This window comes from Mustela nigripes, chromosome 13 (assembly GCF_022355385.1).
Source record: "Mustela nigripes isolate SB6536 chromosome 13, MUSNIG.SB6536, whole genome shotgun sequence".
Taxonomy (NCBI): Eukaryota; Metazoa; Chordata; class Mammalia; order Carnivora; family Mustelidae; genus Mustela; species Mustela nigripes.
The window spans coordinates 3,320,349-3,343,072 of NC_081569.1; the positions used below are offsets into that span (position 1 = coordinate 3,320,349).

The window sequence follows — 22,724 nt, forward strand, 5'->3', positions numbered from 1 at the left end:
CAACACATTCCCAATGGAGGGAGCATCAATCTGAACTGTGGTTGTCCAAGTTGTTCTCTTGTCTGTCCTATCAGAGACCTCCACTCCTTCTGCACTCTTCGGAGAAGACAGAAGTCTGGGCACAAACAGATGTCTTTGCTAATGGGGTGAAAGCTTTATTCAGTGTTTCTGAGGAAGTCGGAGCAAGGCAATTAACTCAGTGACCTGGGTCACAGCCCTTTGGGCTTCCGTTCTCCACTTCACCTTCCTAAAGTTAGGTTTCCTGCACAAAGTTGGTCACATGGTGCCTGACACATGTAGGTCAAGTGACTGTCCAGAGGCAAAGAGCTGAGCAGAAGTGAGACCACATCAGAGATCAGGTGGTTTGTTCCTCGTTGGGTACCTTCTCTCCAGGAGCCCAGTTTTTCCTAATGTACCATGTCGCGTGTCACCAGTCCCTTGAAATGACAGCGATAACGATGGTGTTGGACGTGCCCTCCGGTCGAACAAGTCTGAGATGCTCCCCGCTGCACCCTGTCTCAGGAATCTCTTCGAGATGAATTTCTCCCATTATCACATGAAGACTCTTGGGATCAGAAAACCTAGTTCTGGGGCGCCTGGGTGGCTCAGTGGGTTAAGCCGCTGCCTTCGGCTCAGGTCATGATCTCAGGGTCCTGGGATCGAGCCCCGCATCGGGCTCTCTGCTCAGCGGGGAGCCTGCTTCCTCCTCTCTCTCTCTCTGCCTGCCTTAAAAAAAAAAAAAAAAAAAAAAAGAAAACCTAGTTCTGTCCATGTGAGGATCTGCCAACTCACTTGACTGTAGAGACGTTCTTCGCGCGACCTATCGTGTCCCATGGAATGAATTTCGGAAAAATGCCGCTTGGGACCAATGGGAAGAACCCAGGAATCTGCAACCCAGAAACCCCACTTGCTGTGGGAACCCAGGGACGGAGAGAGGACGCCCAGGCAGGAGGCAGCTGTCCGTCCTCACGGGCCTGGAATGGGGGTCTTCTAGGTGCTCTCTCGGGCGCCTGCCAAAGTCAAAGACCTACATTCCGTGACGTCAAGGGGAAGGGATAAGCTTCCCGCAAAGACAGAAGGAGGGGGTTAGCAGGCCTGTACGGGGGATACGCTGTTCCCAAGAAATGGTGAACATGGCAGCCGACCTGCTCCATTTTCCGCTCCCCCACCTCAGAGCGGACTGTGGTGGGCACAGGGGCCCCTCTCCTAGGGGGGGCCCCGCCAGTCCCAGCCAGGCACGTCCCAAGGGCTCAGCCACAGGCCTGTCCTCCGGGACTCCCGGGAACGCTGGGGGACCCAAACACCTGCGGGCTTGCATCTGCGCCAGGAAGAAGAGGCTAACCGTGCGAGCGAGAGGTGGAGATGCCCAAGGCCTCCAATCCGGCCCTGACGGGCAGCACAACCGAGGACCCCAGTGTGGGGCCAGAGGAGAATTCTCTTTGCTTCTCCCGCTCGCAACTCTGCCAAACCTAGAGAGGAAGACAGACGCCAGTCTCCTCCGGAACGTCGGAGTGACCGATTCGGGTCCCTCATGTCACCCCTTCCTTCCTTCTACGTCACAGGGTAGGGGTACTCTGTCAGACCGAGGGCGTCAGGGGCCCCCGACAAGCAGGGTGTCTGCACCCAGCACCGAATGTGCAATAACTGGGCCCTGCTGCCGTCTGAGTTCTTCAAGAACATGGGTTTGCAAGCCATGATCCCCTTCCTGCTCTGCCCGCCTCACGGCCCCGGGGGGGTCCAAGGTCTAGACTTCAGGGCCAAGGAGGCAGCAGGAGTCCCACCACAGGCCCAGGCCCACGCGGCCCACACAGATTTCCAGAAAGTTCTGTCCTCTGGGCGAGGGGCCGGTATGTGTCCCTGGTTCGGCTGTGCCTGTTTGTCTCTCCGCTGGGAGAACACAGATGTGAGGACAGATGAGCAGACGCCCCCTGAAACCCCACAAACGGCCCGTTAGCCGGAAAACCCTAGGCAAGAGATGGACCTCTGGTGTTATCTGGCGAAGCCGTTCTAGAGCCTTCGCCACGGCTAGGACGTGAGCGCCGGACACGACGCCAGCTGCTCCCTGGGCAGTGACACGCTGGGGTTCGAACCGTCGGTGCCCGGCAGAGATGGGCGGGCGGCACCGCGCCACACGGGCCACGGACACGCCCCTGCCCTCACGCCACCGCGGCGCTCTGCTCATCTCCCTCCTCCAGCCCATCTTCACTCCTGCTGGGGAGGAGATGAGGGAACATTCCTTCGTCACTGGATGGCTTATTCTGCCCCCAAAGCCAGCATTGCGCAGCCGGAGGCCCCGTGTCTCAGAGAGCGTCCGGAGGGCTGAGTTAGGGCGGCTTCCGTCAGCTGAGGGCAGAAGGAGCAGACGTCCTAGCTGGACACCCGTGGCCCCTGGCATCCCCTCCAGCTCCACTGCCAGGAGGCCTGGAGGCTTCATTCCTGCATGTTCTCATCGGTGAAAAGGGCTGCCCCTTGGTTCCAATCTGGCTTCTGTGTCCATTCCTCAGAGGGACGACCAGCTCTGACCCCAAACCTCTAGCTCACGATAGTACCAGCATCTCCCACCTGTGTCTGGAGGAAGTCCCCACAGCAGGTGCCAGGCCAGGCAGAAGTGCCGTCCAATCCCCTGGACAGACCTCCCATGTTTACCTGGGAAGTTAGACCCCTGGCCACCTATAGTGGCAGGCTCAGCTCCTGGAGGAAAACCCAGCCGTCCCGAAGCTTCACTCCCCATCCAGGGCCTCCTCACCAAGAACACAGCAGGCACAGCTGGAAGGGGCCGAGTGGCAAAGTCAGGGCAGGAGCTGGTGACCCAGAGAGAGCAGGAAGTCAGGGCTCGGAGGGCTGCAGAGCCCCTGGGACTGGCCTGGGTGCAGAGAAGGGTTAGGGCAGGGCTGAGAGCTCCGTGAACGCCTCCTCCCCCATGCCCTGGTTCTCTGTCTTTCCCCCGAGTCACCTGCTGTTGAACCCCAAACACCGACCACCTCCCCATCCACCTGTCAGGTCCGAGGGCTGAACTGGAGATTTTCTAGACCATGCCTCATCCACAGGACTGCCAGGCCACCTGGGTATGGCCCAGACACGCCGACACAGCAAAGGTCAAGAGAATGTCCTTCTGGGTCTGACTGCTGTTGCCCCGAGAACAGGACGACAACAGCCTTGCGAGTGTCCTCCACTATGAGCCCGTGAAGGGGGGAACGGTGAAAGCAGGTGCCACCCCCAGCACCATGAGTCACTCAGCAGAGGGCCCCTCGTCCCTGTCACCATCACTGCCATCACCGCCAACCTCTCGAGCGCCGCGCTGGCCTCGCCTGCAAGAATCAGCAAGCAGGGGGACCGGCTGAGTCCAGCAGCTAAAGGCGGCATGCGGAGCCGAGGGCAGAGAAAGGGAAGGAGCCGAGTTCCAGGGCGGCTCTGAAGTCCTTAATCGTCTTCGGATTCCGGTCTCCTCCTACCTGCGTGGCTGGCTTCCAGGGGCTTTGGTGAGAGGACAGGGCAGAGGCCATAAGGCCATCCCCGAAACGAGCCGGCACCACCTGTCGGGGGAGGCGTGGATGGACCCTGCCCGGAACTGAGGGAGCAGCCCAGGCTCCCCAGAGGTGAACGGGGGTGCCCTCCACCCCAGGAACCTCAGGGGACGCACGGCAGTTCCCCTGCGGCGCTGGAGTTAAGATCGAGCTCTTACTCCTGCAGGGCTGGCTGGGAGGTCACTGTCGGCGCAGGGACCAGGGACCGAGTTTCCCTGAGGAAGGGAGCACTCCTGACTGCTGCTTGACCCTGAAGGGAAAGCAGGTCTCTTGGGGGAACTTCAGAGAAACTGAAGCAGGCCCTGAATGGAGGACTTGGCAAAAGCCCGTCATCATCGCGCTCCGTGGAGGAAGAAGCAGGCGGGGCCGTCGCCTGCCCGACACACGAGGTTCGACCTCAGTTTAAATCTGCGCCGAACACTTCGAAAAATCAAATACGACAACCTGAGACGAAACAAAACCAGAATTCCCAATGGCTTTGGGACAGTTTCGAGAGAAAATTGGTATTTTTAAGGGGAAAGAAACAAGCAGGAGAAACAGAGCCGAGGGCCTCACATCTTTCCATTTCCCACAAGATGTAAAAAACCTTCTGATAAACTACTAAAAGGAGCAGCACAGCAAAAACAACTTTTCCCCACGCAGGTTTTGTGGACGTGGGGAATTTTCCAGACTGTTTTCTTCAGGATCAATGTCTTGTCAACACTGAACGTAACTCCCCCACAACATCACCCCAGCACACAAAAGCTGCTCATACATTTTGTTCGACGGGACTCGGAAATGCGAGACCCTGATACGCCTCTCCGTGAGCTACTGGAAGCAGAACATGGGTTTGTAGATAAATCAATCCTCTGACTTGTCTGCACAGGTTTGAAAGGTCAACAAACAGGGGCCAAAGCTAAAGGTGGGCCAAAAAGGCACCGGGCATTGCCAAGTCCAAGTTTAGGACAGGGACAAGCAGGGGGCAGAAGACTCTTCCCATCAGGCAGCAACAGACGCCGAAGGCCTCATCCTTGAGGCAAAGGAGGGAAGCCTCCAGCCTTCATGCCGCCCGTGACCGTGGGGGTGACCGTGCCTCTTGGGTACCATGCATCCGGCTTCCCGTGGACACACAGAATAAAAGCTGGTGGGAATCACAGTGTGACGGATGAGTTTAAATGTACGAGGGACCTGTGTCAAGGCCCTCACGCTGGCCGAGCTCAACCACCAGCACTCGGGTGCGGCTGAACGGAGGCCACACTCTGACATCCTGAACGTTCGTGGTGACGGGGCAGCAGAGCGCGGTTCCTCCACAAACCACCACCTCGCAGAGTGCCCATCTCAGTCTCAGCAAAACCGCACTTCACCCAATGACATGGGCCTTCCCTTCCCCTGCAAACCCACCAGGCTGTGGCCTCAAGTACAAGGGCCAGTTGCTGTCTAGTTCCAGAAACCACCCCCTCCCCGGGGCTGCCTGCAGCACACGGCGTTTGAGTCGGGACTCGCCAAATTTCAGAAGCAGGAGATAACGGCTATGGAAAATTCCAGAACTTTTGTAAACTAAGGCTCCAGCACTTCTCTACATGTTGGTCCTAGTCATATAGTCAAGGCTTTTAATCACATTAAAGTCTCCTGTTTGGTTTAAATACTTACATCATTTTCTAAAAAATTAAACATGCTTCTTTCAGCCAACTCCTTTGACTCTTCAAATTTTTCTACCGCTTGTCTGACTTCTTCATCTGGTATCTTACCTACTCGCTTCTTTTTATAATCATAATCCAGGCGGCGGCCTTCCAGCTTTTTCAGGTGGTGCTGAACGAGACAAAGGAGTCTTTCAGAGAAGCGCACACTCAAAACACAGGGCGAAGAGACCCCTGTTGTTTCCATGAAAGTAGCCCCTGCTTTCCGTCTGCCTACCTTCTTGGGGCAGGGACACATCTTACGTGTCTGTGTGTCGCCAACATCCACTAGAGGCCACCTTTATGCAGGTCCTCAAGGGGTATTTGTGGGTGGATGAAGGGTGGTGGGCAGAAGGTTGGACGGATGGATGTGTGGGTGGACAGACACATGGACGGTGGACAGGTGGGTGCATGGGCAGATGGAGGACGGGTGGTTGGGGAGGTGGGTGCGTGGATGGAGGGAGGGATGGGTGGATGGTTGGGTGGCTGGGTGGGCAGCTGGGCAGATGGAAGATGGGTGCATGGGTGGTGGATGGACGGGCAGATGTGCGGGTGTGTGGGTGGATGGCAGAGTGAATCAGCCTCTATATGGAACGTAAGGAAACAGCATCAGCATCAGATTCCATTGCCCAGAGTTCTGTATAGGACCCACCACTTAAGCTCTATCCATGTCCAGATAATTTCCAACTAAATTATCTACACCAAAAATAAGCGCATTTCCTTTGGTACCACTGTCAAGTCCTAAGAGGTAGATTATAAAGGCAGAAGTTTCCAGTAGCCCCTAGAATACTTCTGGGTATCCCACAGAATTCCCAGCGATGACAGAACACAGTCATTAAATGCCATCAATGAACACGCACACACAGAGGACAAACACAGACCACCTCTGAAGGGTGAGATTTCTTTTAAAAAAAAAAAACAAAACAGGATCTCTTTAACAAAATGTAACAATTGTAAACATTCAACCTGTCCATTCACAGAATGGGCTGCTTTGTGTGGTAGGAAATGGCCCACCTCAGTCTGCGTGCAAGCAGAGGGATCCCATGTCAGAAATACCGTAGAAAGCTCAGCTGTACGGGGCAAGGGAGAGGCCCAGCAGAGCTCACACCTCTAATCCCTGGAAAACAGGTATTTGCTAGGGAACGGATCCACAAACACAGACCATCCTGCTGACGGACACTGGTAACGTTACTGTGCATTTGAGTCAAGAGCACTGGTTCCGCTTCCGTAATGAACAGGCAAAAAGAGCATATGCACAAAAAGCCAGAATCATCTTTCCTGTATGTTCTGACTCAGGGCAAATCTGGTATTCCCTCCTGGTCTCCATGTGCGGCCATAAAGCAGGGATGGTGAGCCTGGCTGCTTATGGGCCAAGGAATGTTTGAAATCCATAAAACCCTTCCCGGGTCTGATTCGCTGGTCGGACGCGGACAGGCTCTCCCCTGCCGGCATCTGAGGCACAGACAGCACAGCGGAGATGTGAGAAGCTTCCGAACGGGAGACTCTGAATTCCGGATCATCACGTGACTTCAGCGCAGACTGATGGTGTTTCTGCATCAAACGGCAGCTGTGGAATGAGACGCCCTCAGGATACGGTTCTGTTGCACGGGGGATGCCGACACTGAGGGGCAGGTGTACTCTGCACGTCTGTCTGGTCCACGCTCGCGCCTGCAGCCAGCTCTGAAGCTGGTCCAGGGCCGAGGGACGATCCCCAGAGGACTTTTGGCTCTCCCCAAGGACAAGAGCACAAGAAGAAATAGTGTATTATATGTCCCAGCCAAGGGGGGGGGGTCTCTTGTCTTAAGGTTCTGCGTGTGGGAAGGATGTCTTGGTGACCCCACATCCCCAGAATGGCCCTTTTCTCGAGTCATTTGTTCTTCAATAATTTGCCACCACAAACCCCGTCCTGGGCCTTGGGGTCCCAGAAGTGAACAAAGCGGGACTCCTCACCCCGAGGCACTTGGTGCCCAGCAACAGGAGAGAAGCAGGCAGGCTGGAGGCACAGGTGAGCGAAGGCTCAGCCAGGAGGGAACAAAGGCTTCCCAAAACAAAGAGCATCTCAGATCTGAGGTGAGCACTGTGCCAGGAGGGGAGGGAAAGGAGAGAAAGATAAGGAAGAGAGGGACTGCCCACAGCAAAACACGGGCAGAGAGGCTGGGTGGCAGCACTGGGGAAGGATCGGGGGGGGGGGGGGCAGGCCCCAGAGGGAAGGAGAGGCCAGAGAATTGGGGCTAAGGTGGTGGGTCTGTCGTCCACCACCACTGGGCAGCTACGGATGGTCTCCGTCTAAGGCTGCCCTGGGTGTGATGGGGACTGAGCTGGGGGAGGCATGAAGCCCGGAGGCAAGGGCTCCTGGGCGGATGTGTCCAGATGTTAAAGCAAGAGGCCAACAGATAGAAAGGGGAAGAATGGGAGATTCAGGAGAGAGGACGAAGGACATGGCCACGGACTCCAGGGCCCAGTGGAGCCCTGGCTTCAGAGGGCAGGAGGGACACTGTTTTCCTGACATGGACAGGAAAGAGAACCGGGCGAGTGAGGGGTGAGAGGGATACTGGGGGTCAGGGTGCTGAATGTTCCAGGAGTCCCTGAATGTCCGCTTTTTTCTTTCAACCTCCCTAAAGTCCCCTCCATACCCTCCGATTTCCTTACACATCCTAATGCCCATAGAGGCACCTGGGACTCTCCATTCAGGAAATCTGGTTTAGGGCTCAAGCATTTGCCTTTGTCACATGTGATGCTGAGGCTGCTGGTCCAGGGGTCTCCCAAGGAAAGGGAACACCCCCAAGGTTCAAATAACTTCCAAGCTGGCGTGTGCTTGCCTTGAGATCACTCTTGAAGGTGCCTGGAGGCAGGTCCTCAGGGCAGGTCCCTAAAAGGGTGCCAGAAGCCAGCACAGGCTACCCCTCCAGAGCAGAAGTCCCAGCGGGGTAGAAGTCTCGAGGCTGTTTTCGCACATACACAAAAACTCTGCCAAGCAAGCGGCAGGCGATCACTGACAGGTCCCTGAGAGCTCCCGTGCGTGCTCTGGGAGACCATTTCTAACAGTTTTCCAAACAGAAGACGTCAATTCCCAGATACCGATGTCCTTGAGAAGCAGTGAAAAATAATGACTACGGGTCTGGTGCCAAGTATCAAAAGAGAGGACCGAATACGGTATGAACTTGATCATAAAAGTTCTCCTGTGAAGTTATGGTTCATTCTGGTTTGCACTTGTCCTTGGCGTCTAGCCGGCTTCAGTGAGATGCAGAAGGGTGGGCTAAGACCCGGCGAGCCAGGTCAGTGTGGATTACTCTTGCAGCACCACGGCAAGACGAGGCTCTCACCGAATCCCCCCAGAGGCATTCTAATGATTTTAAATACAGACCTCATTTTAAGGAGCAACAGGTAGATTTACAGCTGGAAGACTTACCCCAATCTCTTTTAGATCTTTGTCTTGCAGTAACTGAAGGGGATCAATAAAAGTCTGCTTTACGTTAATATCCAGAGAGTCCTTCACCTCCGCCATGAGCTTCATGGATTCCCCGACTTCTATCAGCGCGTTGCCTTGAACAGAAATTGCAAACAAGAGAGGTTCTTTAGCAGAGAACTCGAGGATAATGGGGGTATTTATCTGATTCCTTCCCAAAAGTTTGTGGATGACGGTGCAAAAAGGTGTCCCCCCCATCCCCCCCCCCAATGGTTGAATCCTGACTCAGGAACAAAAAACAAACAGCCACTGAGGCTCAGAGAGACCAAAGCATTTCCCATTCTGGCCACTAGGTGGCGAAAAACCCCTCTTTAAAAACTGGTATGGGTCTCCCCTGCTTCTTCAAAGTTCAGGCTGAACACCATCGCCTTTCCAAAACACCTACGAAGTACTTGTTTCTGGTAACTGAAAAACAAAACCAAAAAAAAAAAAAGGATTTTTGCCTTTACAAAAAAAAAAAAAAAAAAAGCAAAAAGTGAGAACATTCAGCCTTCATTCTGCAGCAAGTTATTAGGGGGCAAGCGTGTACCCCAAGTCATGAGAACAGCACATGGCATCGCAGCATCCAGCCGCCACGGCTCTGAGCTGTGACTGGGAGCGTCTGTGCTTTATCTTGATTTAGCCTGGACATGCCAGACGTGCCCTGAGATCTGAGAAAAGCCTAAGAGAGGTGATTCTGGGGTTCTGGTAACATTCCCGAATTTTTCCACATAAATTAATAGTCATTTCCTCTTTGCTTTACACCACTTTGCTTTACAAAAGGCCTCCTAGGAATGCTCTACTTTCAGAGAGCAGGGAAATCTCGAGTTTAGTGAACTGGCACCTAGGGTTCCTTAGAAGTTGGAGAACAAAATCCCTCTTTGTAAACGATAAAAGGATTCATTCATCAGGGCTAAGTATCGACCAATAAAGGCTACAATAGGAATGAATGAACAAAACCTCCTGTCAGCTTCTAGCTACTAGATCTTGAGGTCACTCCCATATCCTTTAGATGGTTCTAAGACTCCTGACCCCCTCTGATGTCAAAGAAAGCCTGGCAGGGTGACATGGGACAGCCTTTCACCAGGACGGGCACAGTTTGCTCTTGCAACAGGGCCCGGGCCAGCCACGCACAGGCTTGGGCAGTAATCGGCAGCTTTTGCCAGATTACGCCCTGGTATCCCGGAGCCAGCTAATCCACCGGAATTTGCAAGCAGGAGTACTGGTGGCTGAGCAGAACAAGGGTAGCAGTTTCTCTTGAAGGCATCTCTGAGACAAGATGTATCAGACCAGACTATTTTTCCTGTATCAGTTCTCCAAATTGACCCTGGAAACATGGAGAGCTTGGGGTCTCTCAACTCTTCACCTAGAAAAAGATCTTAGAGGCCAGCCCAAGACTTTGCATTTCTAGGAAATTCTGACCCCAAGTTGTTGCCCCTACTAGTCCAGCCATGCAAAGTTCATGCACCTGCAAAACAGTGATAGCAATGAAGACTCGCCTCTATTTTTTTTTTTTTAATTAACCAGATAATATATGGTACAGGACCTTGCAAAATACAAGTGGAAACGCTTACTTTAAACTATGGCTAGCCAGGACGCCGTTCTGACCTACTGGTAACTTCATTCCCCCTACATGTCCTTAGCTCAGGCTCCAGAGTCTAAATCTTTCCAAGATAAAGATGAGATACCGCTTCCCAGCCTGGGGACGATCTCCTGCCCAACTAATCAGAAACAGAAGCTACTGTTTCTGGCCCCTCAGCCCCAGAATGTCAAATTCAACTTTGACAGAAACATTTTCAAATGTTTCTCGGGAGACTCCAAAAATTAATTCTCAATATCGGCCGTCACCTTGGACCTGCCGTTCCCTCCCCTGGTTCAGACTTAGTGCGATAGATTCCACGAGGACGTGAGGCTCAGCCTCCACTCACTGAGGCCTCTGTACTTCAGGAAGGTTCTACCATGTGGCCCCGAGAGGAAAGCATCAGACAGTAGTCTCCTCCCCAGAAGAGTAAGCAACCTATCTCTTCCTGACGCCCTCCCGTGACCGGCTCTCCTCCTCAACACAAGTTCCCCTACACTGCTGGGGACCTGGGGAGCCAACAGATTGTCAGCCCATCCAGCCCCCTGCCCAGTCGCCGTGGCAGGTGCACAGCAGGACTGGCCTTGGCTGTGAGGGCCTCCCCAGCACCCGCACTGTCCCCTCAACGGGTCTGCCTTCAGGATAAGGAAGAGGCCATCTTGTCCACATTCACCCAGGGAATACAATACAATTCACACTCTACTGCTCTGAAGGATATTGTCACCCCCTGTGACTCATAAATGTTTTAGCCTTTGGGATTTTTTTTTTTTTAAGATTTTGTTAATTTCAAAGAAAGAAGGAGAGCAAGAGAAAGGGCACAAGCGGGGGAGAGAGAAGCAGGCTCCTTGCCAAGCAGGGAGCTTGACGCGGGGCTCGATCCCAGGACCCTGAGATCATGACCTGAGCTGAAGTCCGACGCTTAACCAACCGAGCCACCCAGTTGCCCCTGGGATTTTTTTTTTTTTTTAAGTTTTCAGGAGATTTTTCCCCCCAATTTCTTAGATCAGTTACTACAACCAAGTATCTGAATTCTCAATTTCCATTGCCTGCCTTGCTGAATAGCAAAAGTGACAAATTTTCCTAGAAGACAAAATCATTTGAATGTTCAACTCACCTCCAATGTATTAATTTAAAGAAATCTCAATTAAAATGTTTTTTTTTGTTTTGTTTTTAGCAAAGGAGACTTAAAATGACTCTAGGTTTCATCTGAAAAATAAAAGGGTGAGTATATTCATGAAATGTGTGCAACAAGACAGCAAAGGGAGATTTTAGCTAAGTATATTAAAGTGTACTTTAAAGTTATAACACTTAAAATACAACACTGGATCAAAATAGGGCACAGATCTAGAAAACAAACAAGGCAGGCTAGAAACAAACGTAGAATATAAAAATTTAGTTGTAACAAAATTTCCCTTCATTGGAGGAGAAACACTGAACTTTTCAATAAAGTATTAAAACAATTAGCTATTTGTGAGAAAGCAAAATTAGAACCCAGTTATTGCACAGTATCTTCCTGTTAAACCCAGAAGGTCAGAAATTTAAAGGTAAGAAAAGAAACATGTTTCAAAATAAAAGTATAAACGAACACTTATACAATACAGGGGCGGGGGGTGGAAGTTTTTCTGAACACAATAATGAAGCCGAAAGTCACAAAGGAAGACGTATGAGTCCCACCATGTAAACAGCAAAAATCTCTCTCCGTTTAGGAGATCAGGAACTAAATCCCTGCCGGAGTCTGACTTCATTCACATACAAGCCAGGCAAGGAGCAAATATCCCGACCATGGGAAGAGCTCATGAACCGGGAGGGGAAAAACAAACACCTTAATGAAAAAAGAGGCAAAGGATACACATACCCAACTGACAAAAATGTCTACAAACAGGAAGGAACGCTACCTTACGCGCCATCTAAAAGGTACAGTTAAAGCAGTACTAAGAGATCAATTTCAATATGCTACGCATCCAATTACCAGTTATTTAAAAGTAAACTAAAAAAATAATCCCCGCAGTTATCAGTTGTGCTGGGGAACAAACACAGTCTCGCTCACTCCTGGCAAGAGTGTGCAGCGGGCTTCCTCTTTCTGGAGAGTTCTCGGGGAGTAAGCTTCAAAAGTCTGCAAAAACAGGCATGCTCTCAACCCAGCAATTTCACGACTCGGGTTTTCATCTAAGAACATAATCTTGGCCATCCCCACAGATCTACCTATGAAAACGGTTGTTTAAAATGCTGTGTAAAGTCTTTTTGCGTAAAGAGAAAAACTCTTTAAGTGTCTAATAATTGGGATTGACGGAACGAGCTAGGACATCATGCGTGGATTATTACGCAGCGTTTAGAAACAGTATCGTAGAAGAGGGATTATTTTATGACACGGATCAGGATAGAGTCGATGGGAATAAACAGGTTACAAAATGGTCTAAGGGTATCTATACCACAACCCCACTCGGATTCCTGTAAGGTGCTTGTGAACACAGACGAGAACCAAGACTCTACCCCTAGATGTGTGAGAGTGAGTGACACTGGCATTTATTTTCTTGTATTTTACTCGCTTATATTTTCCAAACTTCCTGTGATGAACATGGAGGACTTGGGTGATATAAAAAAAATAATAATAATAAGTTTGTTAAAATAAAGGCACTGTGGGGGCTGCTGGGTGGCTCCATGGGCTGAATGTCTGACTCTTGGTTTCGGCTCAGGTCGTGATCTCGGGGTTGTGGGACCGAGCCCCATGTCGGGCTCTGGGCTCAGTGGGGAGCCTGCTTGAGGATTCCCTCTCCCTGGGCACCAACCTCTCCCACTCTCTATGTAAATAAATGAATCTTAAAAAAAAAAAAAAAAAAAGGGCATCGTGCATCACCTACACTCGGCACGGGAGACCCTAGGCCCAGGCGGTGCGCACTCACCAAACGTGGAGCCTTCGCCCAGCTCTTTCCCGTACTTCAGCATACAGTCGCCCAGCAAGCCTTCCGTCTGGGGGTAGCCGGTGGTCTTCACCTGCCCTCGAATCTTCGACACAGTGTTCAGCATTCCTAGCTTAGCTCTGTATGCTTAAAAACATTGTCATTTGTAATTCCTTAAAAGGACAAGGTGAAGCCACAGTCTCTCGCATTGAACCGGGGAGGACAAAACCGAGGCCACCTGGTGGGCAACTTGCACGAGGCCTGGAGCGAGGGACAGGGCCAGTGTGACCGAGTCCGTCTCTCACGGGATTTCCCAGACTCTTTCACCAAGGGGGGTGGTGCTGAGCGCCCAGTTGCGTGGCCGGGATGGAGCACAGGGGACCCGGGCTACCCCGGCCCGTGGGCAGGGTAGGACACCGAAAGGCCTGCCGCGGCCCACACCAAGTTGGGTGCAGACACCAGGGCAGCCAGTCCTTCCTGGGGCCCAACGGATCACGGAGACCAGAACTCCCGAGGTGCCGATGTTTCTGACCACCAGCGGGCCACGAACACCCTCCCTGTGCCCCCAGAATGTGCTCGTCTGATTATATCCAGTATCATTATGAAGGGCTGCTGCTCATTCTGGCTCAGCACAGAGCCAGGAGGAGGAAACAGACCCCCCCCCCCCCCCCAGGGAGCAGGAGTCTGTGTGTGGATGGTCCCCCGGGTGCGGTCAGGTCCCCAGTCCCCTAGGGAAATGACATGTGGCCACGCTCCTGGACTTCTCTGTGACTCAGGCGGGAAGCGCTTCCTGACCCTGGCTCTGTGGGACGGCCCAGGCCAGCGCCGGCCCTGACGCAGCTCCCTCTGGTTACTGTGAGGCAGAACAGACAAGATGTACTTTGCTGATAAAGTCGGGGCTGAGGTCGGGAAAAGGAAACCATAGCGATACGGCTGAGTCAAGATAGAAAGATGCCCCTAAAAAGGCCGAAATCGTGTTAATAAAGGGTGGGAGAGGGCGCGCCTGCGGTCTCTGGCCGACAGATAGAGCGGCCGGCCTGACCCACGCAGGGACGGAACCCGGACCAATCAGGAGGTACCTACGGGGGGCTGTGACTATGAACTGACCCCACGCTAAGGACTGGGACTTTATCCCACAGGCCTGAGCGTGAAGCGCACACTAGCTTGTGTGTCTGAGATAGCGTTAGGAAGTAAAGGGATCCACTTTTATTTGCTTTGGCTTTAATAATGACATGTTTGTTTTCACGTGTTCTAGACCAGCGCCTCTCAAACTGTAGGCGCATACAAATCCCACAAGGATCCTGGGAAAACGTAAAGTCTGACGCCGGCAGTTTGGGAGGAGCCCGGATTCTGCGTGTTCCCACTCTCTCAGGGGACGCCGGCCTTTCTGAATCGTGCCCACCTTGGTTCAAAGCCATTGTCCTCCTGGTCCCTGCCCACAAAGGCTTTGCTCTCCTACAGACGACACACATGCACACATGCACACACACAAACACACACATGCACACGCACAAACACACACACATGCACACGCACATGCACACACACACCCTTAGCTCCTCCTTCCCACTGTCAGGTTAGAAACCAGAAGGTAGCCGGCATGCGACGGGTCGCGGTGCAGCTGGAAATAACAGAGGCCTCTGTCCAAGCAGACGCGTCCACTGCTGCGCCCCCATCCCTACTCTGCCCCCTTCCAACGTTGCTTCTCTGCGGATGGGATCTTGGTCCAACTTCACGCCACCCCACGATCCAGGAAAACCCCTCGCCAAGAGTAAGCTCTTGCTAAGTATGTGCTGACTGATTTATCCGGAAAAGGAATGTATGTGGCTCACCTCAATCCCGGAGGCGGCCAGAGCAGAGATGTATTTATTATAGTTTTTAAAATTCTAATCACCTATTCGGTCCTAAAGACTTCTACACCCACCAACCTCCCCAGACACGATTTTTATAAAATTTATGTTTTTATATTTTTACTGTTCAGATTCTCAGAGGGTTGTTGGGTCTGTGCTGATTCCCATAGCCAAGGGAATCACAGTCACCACGTGCAAATACTAGATTCCTAAAAGGTCCCTAAAAGGGAAAGGCAGATTTGGCAATGCGCAGAGTTCCAGGCTTGGAGGCCCTGCCCCCTGTCGGTTTCTGGATTTTACAAGAAATCCAGGAAAAACTCATCAAGGGGTACTCGTTCATGACTTCAGAATTAAAATCCTCCTGTGGAAGCAATTTCAAGGGGATATACACCTTCAGAGCAGGAGGACGGGATTTTTTTTTTTTTTTCCTAAAAGAGGAGATGCCTCCATAAGAAAATGTATACAAAATGTTTGCTGGCTCTCAGAAGCAACTCCTCAAAGCTGCCTTCGCTCTGCAGAGCCTTGTGGCTAAGCCCAGCCCCCACCCGAATGAGGTCACTGCAATTCACAGCATTGTCTGTCGGGATTTACTGAAATACCTTGGTCTGGAGGTCTGACTTAAAAAACCCTGAATTTTATTATTTGGATGCAAAAAACGTTGTTTCTAAATTATGTCAGCCATACGTCAAGCAAACATGGGCGATTGATCCGTGACAACAAATGAACAAGAGAATATTTCAAGACATTTTCTAACTTTACCTGGATTTGGCTGAAGATATTCTGTGGCCTTTGAAAGAATTTCTGCAACAGCTTTATTGGTAATGTCTATTTTCTTTAAAAGAAAAACACATAAAAATGTTGGTAAATGACACAGAATTCACAGAAAGACAGAGGAGTAATATGCATTAATTTGATATTAAGAACACGTTATTATGGTGATTTTAACCTAAATGAATTTCAGCATTTTAGGGGAGAAGCAATTATTTTCTCACTTTGATTCTGGGACAGCTCTTTCTCCCCTTGATGATGGAGAATGAAAAATGATGCATTTTTTTTTCTTTTTAACATCAAGTAAGTATTCACATAGTATCTGGAAAATTCGGACAAGTCATTACACTCCACTCGGTCACTGGATATATGTCTCTCAGGCCAACACTAGGCATGTCTGAACCAAACTTTCCTTATCTGCCGGGTGAACTTGACGCCCATACTCATATAAGGATGCCCTAATAATGACTCACATTAGAAACTGCCACAGTGAATCAACAGTGAAAGAATCCTTCTCACCAGCGGGTCACTAACATAAACACCCAGGTGTTCTGTCAATGCGTTAAGACTGAATCTTTCTTTCCACAAAACCATTCCTGGAGGGCGCCTGGGTGGCTCAGTGGGTTGAGCCTCTGCCTTTGGCTCAGGTCATGATCCCAGGGTCCAAGGATCGAGCCCCGCATCAGGCTCTCTGCTCGGCAGAGAGCCTGCTTCCTCCTCTCTCTCTGCCTGCCTCTCTGCCTACTTGTGATCTCTGTCAAATAAATAAATAAAATATTTAAAAAAAAAATTCCCGGACACCAGCTGCTGGTTAGCCAGCCACTGAATGTGAGAACAGACAATGAGGTTAAATGTACACATTACAATAGCTTTATTTCATACCCTCAATAACCTGAAAGAAAATATAAGGAAAAAGGAGATCCCATTCGTAAGAGCAACTTGGAAATACACAACAATAAGGAATAAATATAATGAGAAATGTACAGTATCTATTTCAAAAACCGTATTTCTAAATGGGAAAGTTTAATTGTACAAAGATGTAAATCCGTCCCCCAAATTAACATGTAAAATGAATTCAAATCTCATCTGAATTATCATTTTTTTCTTTTTTTTTGTTACAACTTAGCAAATTAATATACTAAACATACTGGATTACAAATACAGACCTAAAAACAAAGTGTAAAGGTAATAAATTATACAGCAGTGTATTCTGAAATATGGGGATGGGAAGAATCGTGTAAGCATGACCCAAAATCCGAATGTCTTAAGTGAAAAGACCAAAATTCTGACCCTAAAAAGACTGAACAATGAAAAGACACAGTACACAAGATTCGACAAAATTGGCAAAATGAAAGAGAAAGAAAACTGTACAAGGGACACATGTTAGTATCCCCAAAACACAGAACTCCCACTTAAAGAACAAAACAAACAAAACCCAGCCCAACTAGAAGAGACAAGAACATAAACCAGCAATCCACAAACAGGGAAAAATGCAAGTTCAAACACTTGACAAAATGTCAGAAAAATTGTAAATTAAAAAGGAGATACTTTTCACTCACCAGATTGGCCAAAAAAAATTTTTTTTAATTGATTTGTCCCAATATCAGGTATGATACAGCTGTGGGGGGAATGGGCCCTTTCACGCACAGAGTGCGAGACAGAATCAGCTTCTGGAGATGAAGGTGATGGCGTTATCATCAGTACTAATGGGCGTATCAGTGTCACTCTTGGACTTCCAGAAATTTATCAACTGGAAACACGCCAGCAAAGTGCAATTATGTAAAAGGATGTTAGACCATTTTATATCGTATTGAAAACTGAAACCAACTTGAATGACAAGCGGTAAGAGACTGATTGGATCAATCGTGAAACATCCAAATAAAGGAATATTTAACCATCAGAGAGAAAATATAGGGGAGCCCCATGGGTACTAGCGAGATGCCCAGAGCGCATCGTCAGGGGAAAAAGCAAGTTGTAGAGTGATATCTAATACAAGAAATTCATTTTCGTAACTCAAAAAAAAAAAAAAAACGCTTTGGCCAGGGTCCGAAGCTTTCAACCAAGTCCGCTCTCGATCAGCTTGAAGCTCTAGTTGTTCCCCATCGCTGAAGGCCTCAACGCGGGGCCCCGGGAAGGTTTAACGGGACAGCATGTAAATGACGAGGCCACGAATCACGCTCGTCTTATGCACACGTGCCTACGTGCACGGGGCCTCGTAACACGTTCTCTAAGCTTTGAGATCCCTTCAGTGTGTCCGATTGTTTAGGAAGTGTTTGAGAGGAAATGCTGAAGAGAACAGGATCACCCAAATGTTTACGTTTTACTAGAGTTTCAAGAAATGCAAGTTCTTAGGAAAACCCTGTTTTAAATTTGACGTGACGTTGGAGCAAATTCCATGCGTCGCTTTTGTGATTCTAGACGTCTGCAATGTGCAAGGGCATCGGCTTAATTGAGTCCGTGAAGATAAACGTGTAAGGGTTTAATCTGTTAAGCCTATGACTTCCAAGAACCTAAAATGAAGAGTAACCGAAGACGATCACCGTTTTTGTGCTGAAATTACTAAATTTATAAATGAGGGTCATCGGTTCAGCTTAAGTTTAAGAAAAACTAGGTTTTAGATTTATAAACTTTTTCAAGTCTCCTATTAATTAAGACACAGCTCAGCATGTTCCTTTCCACGTATCCAACCTTGTTTAGACATGAAAAGCCACCAGGAAGCTAGCCTTCATCTCTGAAGGGTGACCCTGAGATCTGTGGGCAGGGCTCCTTTCTGTTTGAGATCCTTTTCTATCTTTTGGGGGGGGGGGGGAAGCCAAGAAACAAATGGTCAGAGTCAGAGGCCTGGTGTGCACAGACAGAGCCGCTTCCAGAACGTCGGAACTGGGAATCAGACAGCAGCTTCCAGAACGTGCCAGCAGTCAGAACTGGGAATTAACCCTTTACAAACTGAAGGAGATGCCCACGAACCACACCGGCAGATACGGGCAATGAAGATGAACACCGAAAAAAAAAAAAAAAATCCATGCAGTTTAAAAACAAACAAACAAACAAAAATTAAGCAAAGTCTCCCTCCTAGAATAACTGGGGCTCTTGTGGGCAGGGGGAAATGTTCAGGCCACGAGATGCTATGCAATGTCTGCGGCTAGCCGTCAGGACGAACGGGGGAAAGTAAAAATCAGTTTTGTAAAGTCTACCTAGTACAAAGGCACCTTTGCCCACTGATTAAATCTGGAGTTTCCTTCCAATGTGGGCAGGGAACGTGCCCCTGTGGCGCCCCGAAGCCCACGCCACAGACTCTTCCAGGCCTCGGCCTGGGCTGGAGAGCTGCAAACAGCCCTGGTTTCAATGGCTGTTCATGATATTCTATTTTTTAAATTATTTTTAAAAAGAATCCACCAAAAAAAAAAAAAAAAGAATCCATACCTGTCACTCTATCATCTTATTCCTTACGCAATCTATCTGTCTTACCCTTCTCTCTCTCAGTCACACTTGGTGGAGGAGGCTTTTTGAAAAAAAAAAAGGGGGGGGGGTTCTTGGTTTTATTCATTGGTTCTTCTATTTTGTTGTTATTGTTTCCTATTTTATTAATCCCTCATTTATCCATATTGATTTCTTCCTTCTATCTAAAGTGATTTAATTTGCTGTTACAGTCCTAGGTTCTTGACTTAAATGATTTATTCATTTTCTTCATTTATTTTCTATTAAGTGTTTTTAAGATGTAGCGTTATACCACAGGTTCTGATATATAGAATTCTGTCTCTTGTGCCTAAATGATCCTTGATTTTACTTTTCATTTCTTCTTTAACAACAATTTTTATACATTTTTAAATTTCTAAACATCTAGAATTGGGAATGTATACCTTCCTTATAGTCCTGTATTCTATGATTTTACCCTGGGAATTCTTTTTTTTTTTTAAGATTTTTTCTGGAGCCTAACATATGATTATTTAAAGGGACTTAAAAAGAATACAGATTCTCAATTTGAGGAATGTAGACTTCTGTATCTATTTATAATATAATCAAAACTACTAATTATATTTTATACTAACTGCCTATGAGTCAATCTATTATTATCAACTCTATCTATTATTCATGAGAGGTATGTGAACTCTTCTACTCTGGATTTGTCCATTTTCCATGTATTTCTGACAACTTTTCCCTTATGTATTTAGATGCCATGTTATGTGGTGCATAATGGTTCATAACTATCACAATTTTCTGATAGAATGCATGACTGCATCTTTTTCACATAATTTTTAAAAGATTTACTTATTTTAGAGAGACAGAGCAAGCAGGGGGACGGGCAGAGAGAGAGAGAGAGAGAGAGAGAGAATCCTCAAGCAGATGCCCAGCTGAGCACAGAGCCTGATGAGGGGCCCAATCCCAGGAGCCTGAGATCATGACCTGAGCCAAAATCAAGAGTCAGCTGCAGCTGCTTTAACCGACTGAGCTACCCAGGTAGTCCCCTTTTCATAACTTTTTCCACTTAGTGGGGGTTTTTTCCATCAAATTTCACTTTGACTTTACTATTCGTCCTCCAATTCCATATGGCTAGGATTTGTCTTGGAGTATCTCCTCCATTCCTTTGTCATTTCTGTGCCTTGTTTTAGGGGGATCGGATACTATCTAATTAATCTCTTCCAGAAAGTCCTTAAAATTTCTGGCCACACGTTAGATATCTCCATGCTTTTCACTGCTGTAAGAAAACAAATGGATTTTATTTTTATATTTCTCCTGTCGTTCACTGGGGTTTTAGGAAGAAAAAATTGTAGTTTCATCCGAAAATACAATTGCGGAGATGTGTTTTGATGTGTTTTTCAATTTGACATTTAAACTGGGTCATTTTGTTAGTAAGAAAGTTACACATGACATCCTTATATACCAAGGGATTTTTAAAAGTAATTTCAGGTATGCCAATGATGTTAAAATATTTGTGTTTTTCAATTAATCAGAAATTAAGTTTTTTCAAAAGCAAAACAACGTGAGCTTTTCCTCTCAAAGCATTAACATTTCTAGAAACGTAACAGTGCGCACCCAGAAAGGACAGTGTGGCCAGGGCTGGGTGTCCTGACGACAGGAACCCTCCAAGTCACGGCCTGGGACTGGACCTCCTCCCCCACATCTGATGACAGCTCTGCAACCTGCTCTGTGCGGTGTTCTAGATTCGACATCTGAGGATAGATGCTTTGTTTCTGTCCGCCCTCTCTCATCTGGGGAGTCTCATTATTAAAACAAGGCTATTTTCAAAGGGCTCAAGACCAAGGGGAAGGCAACTGGGGACGCTGGTAACTGCTAGGTCCTAGTTCTCCCTCCGCCTCAGCCATTCCACAGCTGACCAGCAAACAGGTGAAGGGACAGAGATTTTACAATCTTCCTTTGGAGGGTGTTATACTCATTTCTATAACAAGATCATATTTTCCTAAATGCTTTCAAACACCTAATTTTTTTTGCATAATAATTTCTTTTGTATCCATGTGAGGCAGGCAGGGCACACGTTATCTAACTTGTGTCACTGGTCGGAAAAGATGAAAGTGCTTATCCACGTTCACACTGCTGGTCCCAGCGACAGAACCCAGATAAACGTTATCTGTCACGCAGCTTCTGCAACACATGGGAACAGAGCCAGAGTCTTCCACACGGTCCATCGTTATGCATTTGAAGGGTCTCATCCCAGAAATACATTTTGATTTTCCAGATACATCATCACAATTACGTGGGTCTTTTTCTTGCAGTAACTGCCAAGGTTGACCATGTTTTGAACATTCTGACTTTCGTCCACTAGAGGGAACCAACTAGCCACGGCCCAGCTCACATCAACGGGTCTTCACATCCCAGGTTCCCACTAACAGCCTTAACATCATCAGTACATCTCACATGAGGATGAAAATCAAATTTGTAATACAACTGACATTAGCATGCTCTCTTACCCTCTCCATGTCAAGAAATTCGTCATCTAGTTTCGTTCCTTCGACGCCACTTATTTTTTCACTAAACAGCTGCAGAAATAAACAGAAGTTAACTGCATTGTACAATCTGTTATCATAGTTTGACTCAAATCTCTACAAACAAAAACAAAAACAAAAAGCTCATGTTCAGCTTGTTGCATTTTTTTTTTTGAACCAAGTCCTCTAAAGAAAATTGTTGGAAGAAGGAACCGAATCAAAGGACACGAGAATATGTCTATTTCTCACTCACGCAACAGATATTAATTGAGCACCTACTGTGTACTTTACATACAGTATGTATGTAAAAGTAAAGTACATAAAGTAAAGTACTTTACTGTTTGTAAAGTACACAGTAGGTGTTCTAGTAGAAACACAGATAAATAAGATCCTTACATAGGAACCTACAGTTCAGCAGAAGACATAATACGTGCACACTCAACTGAACTACAAGGGAGGAAAAATCCGGACAAAACAGTGCTGGGTACGAATCACTGTAAACATACCAAGTAACAGGCATTTTGGTGATCACAGGATTCTGGGAGCCCAAAGTGCGGGAGAGAAGGGGGGACATCCAGGACCTGTTTCCTACAAAGCTTGGCATTTGAGCTGCCCATTTAAGGATAAGGGACATTTCAACAGGCAGCACTGAACGAGTCTCGCAGCATAAGGCAGTGCAAAAAAACACCCCGAGACGGCAATGTGTAGGACACGGTTTTACCACCATGCCCCTCTGGCATTTAGACCAGATAATGCTCTGTTGCGGGAGGCTGTCCTGGGCATTGCCGACGAGTTAACATCATCCCTGGCCTCCACCACTCAATCCGACAGCACACACAGACATGCGTGGGGACAACCAGGAACGTCTCTAGATGACTCAGACTCTCTCACTGGTAGAGGGCAAATGTGTTCGAGAAACAGCAGGACATTTGGTTTGACTACAATGACTAGTGATCGAGGGAGAATGGGAGAAAACAGATGCCGCAAGTTAGAGCGGGCAGATCACACAAATTCTCAAATGCCAAGCAAAAAGGTATGCCGCAGAAGTCCCTAAATATTCTGTG

General features: G+C 48.4%; 1 protein-coding gene across 3 annotated transcripts in view; it reads right to left on the reverse strand.

The window, feature by feature from the left end:
* The window catches only part of SH3GL3 (SH3 domain containing GRB2 like 3, endophilin A3), a 126,637-nt gene that overhangs the window by 28,341 nt on the left and 75,572 nt on the right, over positions 1–22,724 (reverse strand). Inside the window, exons 2-6 of one of the 3 annotated variants that reach the window (XM_059371459.1) lie at positions 21,646–21,714; positions 15,710–15,782; positions 13,104–13,247; positions 8,589–8,722; positions 5,154–5,312 (exon numbers count right to left, since the gene is read on the reverse strand). In XM_059371459.1, the coding sequence (XP_059227442.1) occupies positions 5,154–5,312; positions 8,589–8,722; positions 13,104–13,247; positions 15,710–15,782; positions 21,646–21,714 (579 nt within the window). Of the gene's footprint in view, positions 1–5,153; positions 5,313–8,588; positions 8,723–13,103; positions 13,248–15,709; positions 15,783–21,645; positions 21,715–22,724 lie in introns of those variants that run through there. The other 2 variants (XM_059371460.1, XM_059371461.1) reach the window with 2 other exon arrangements.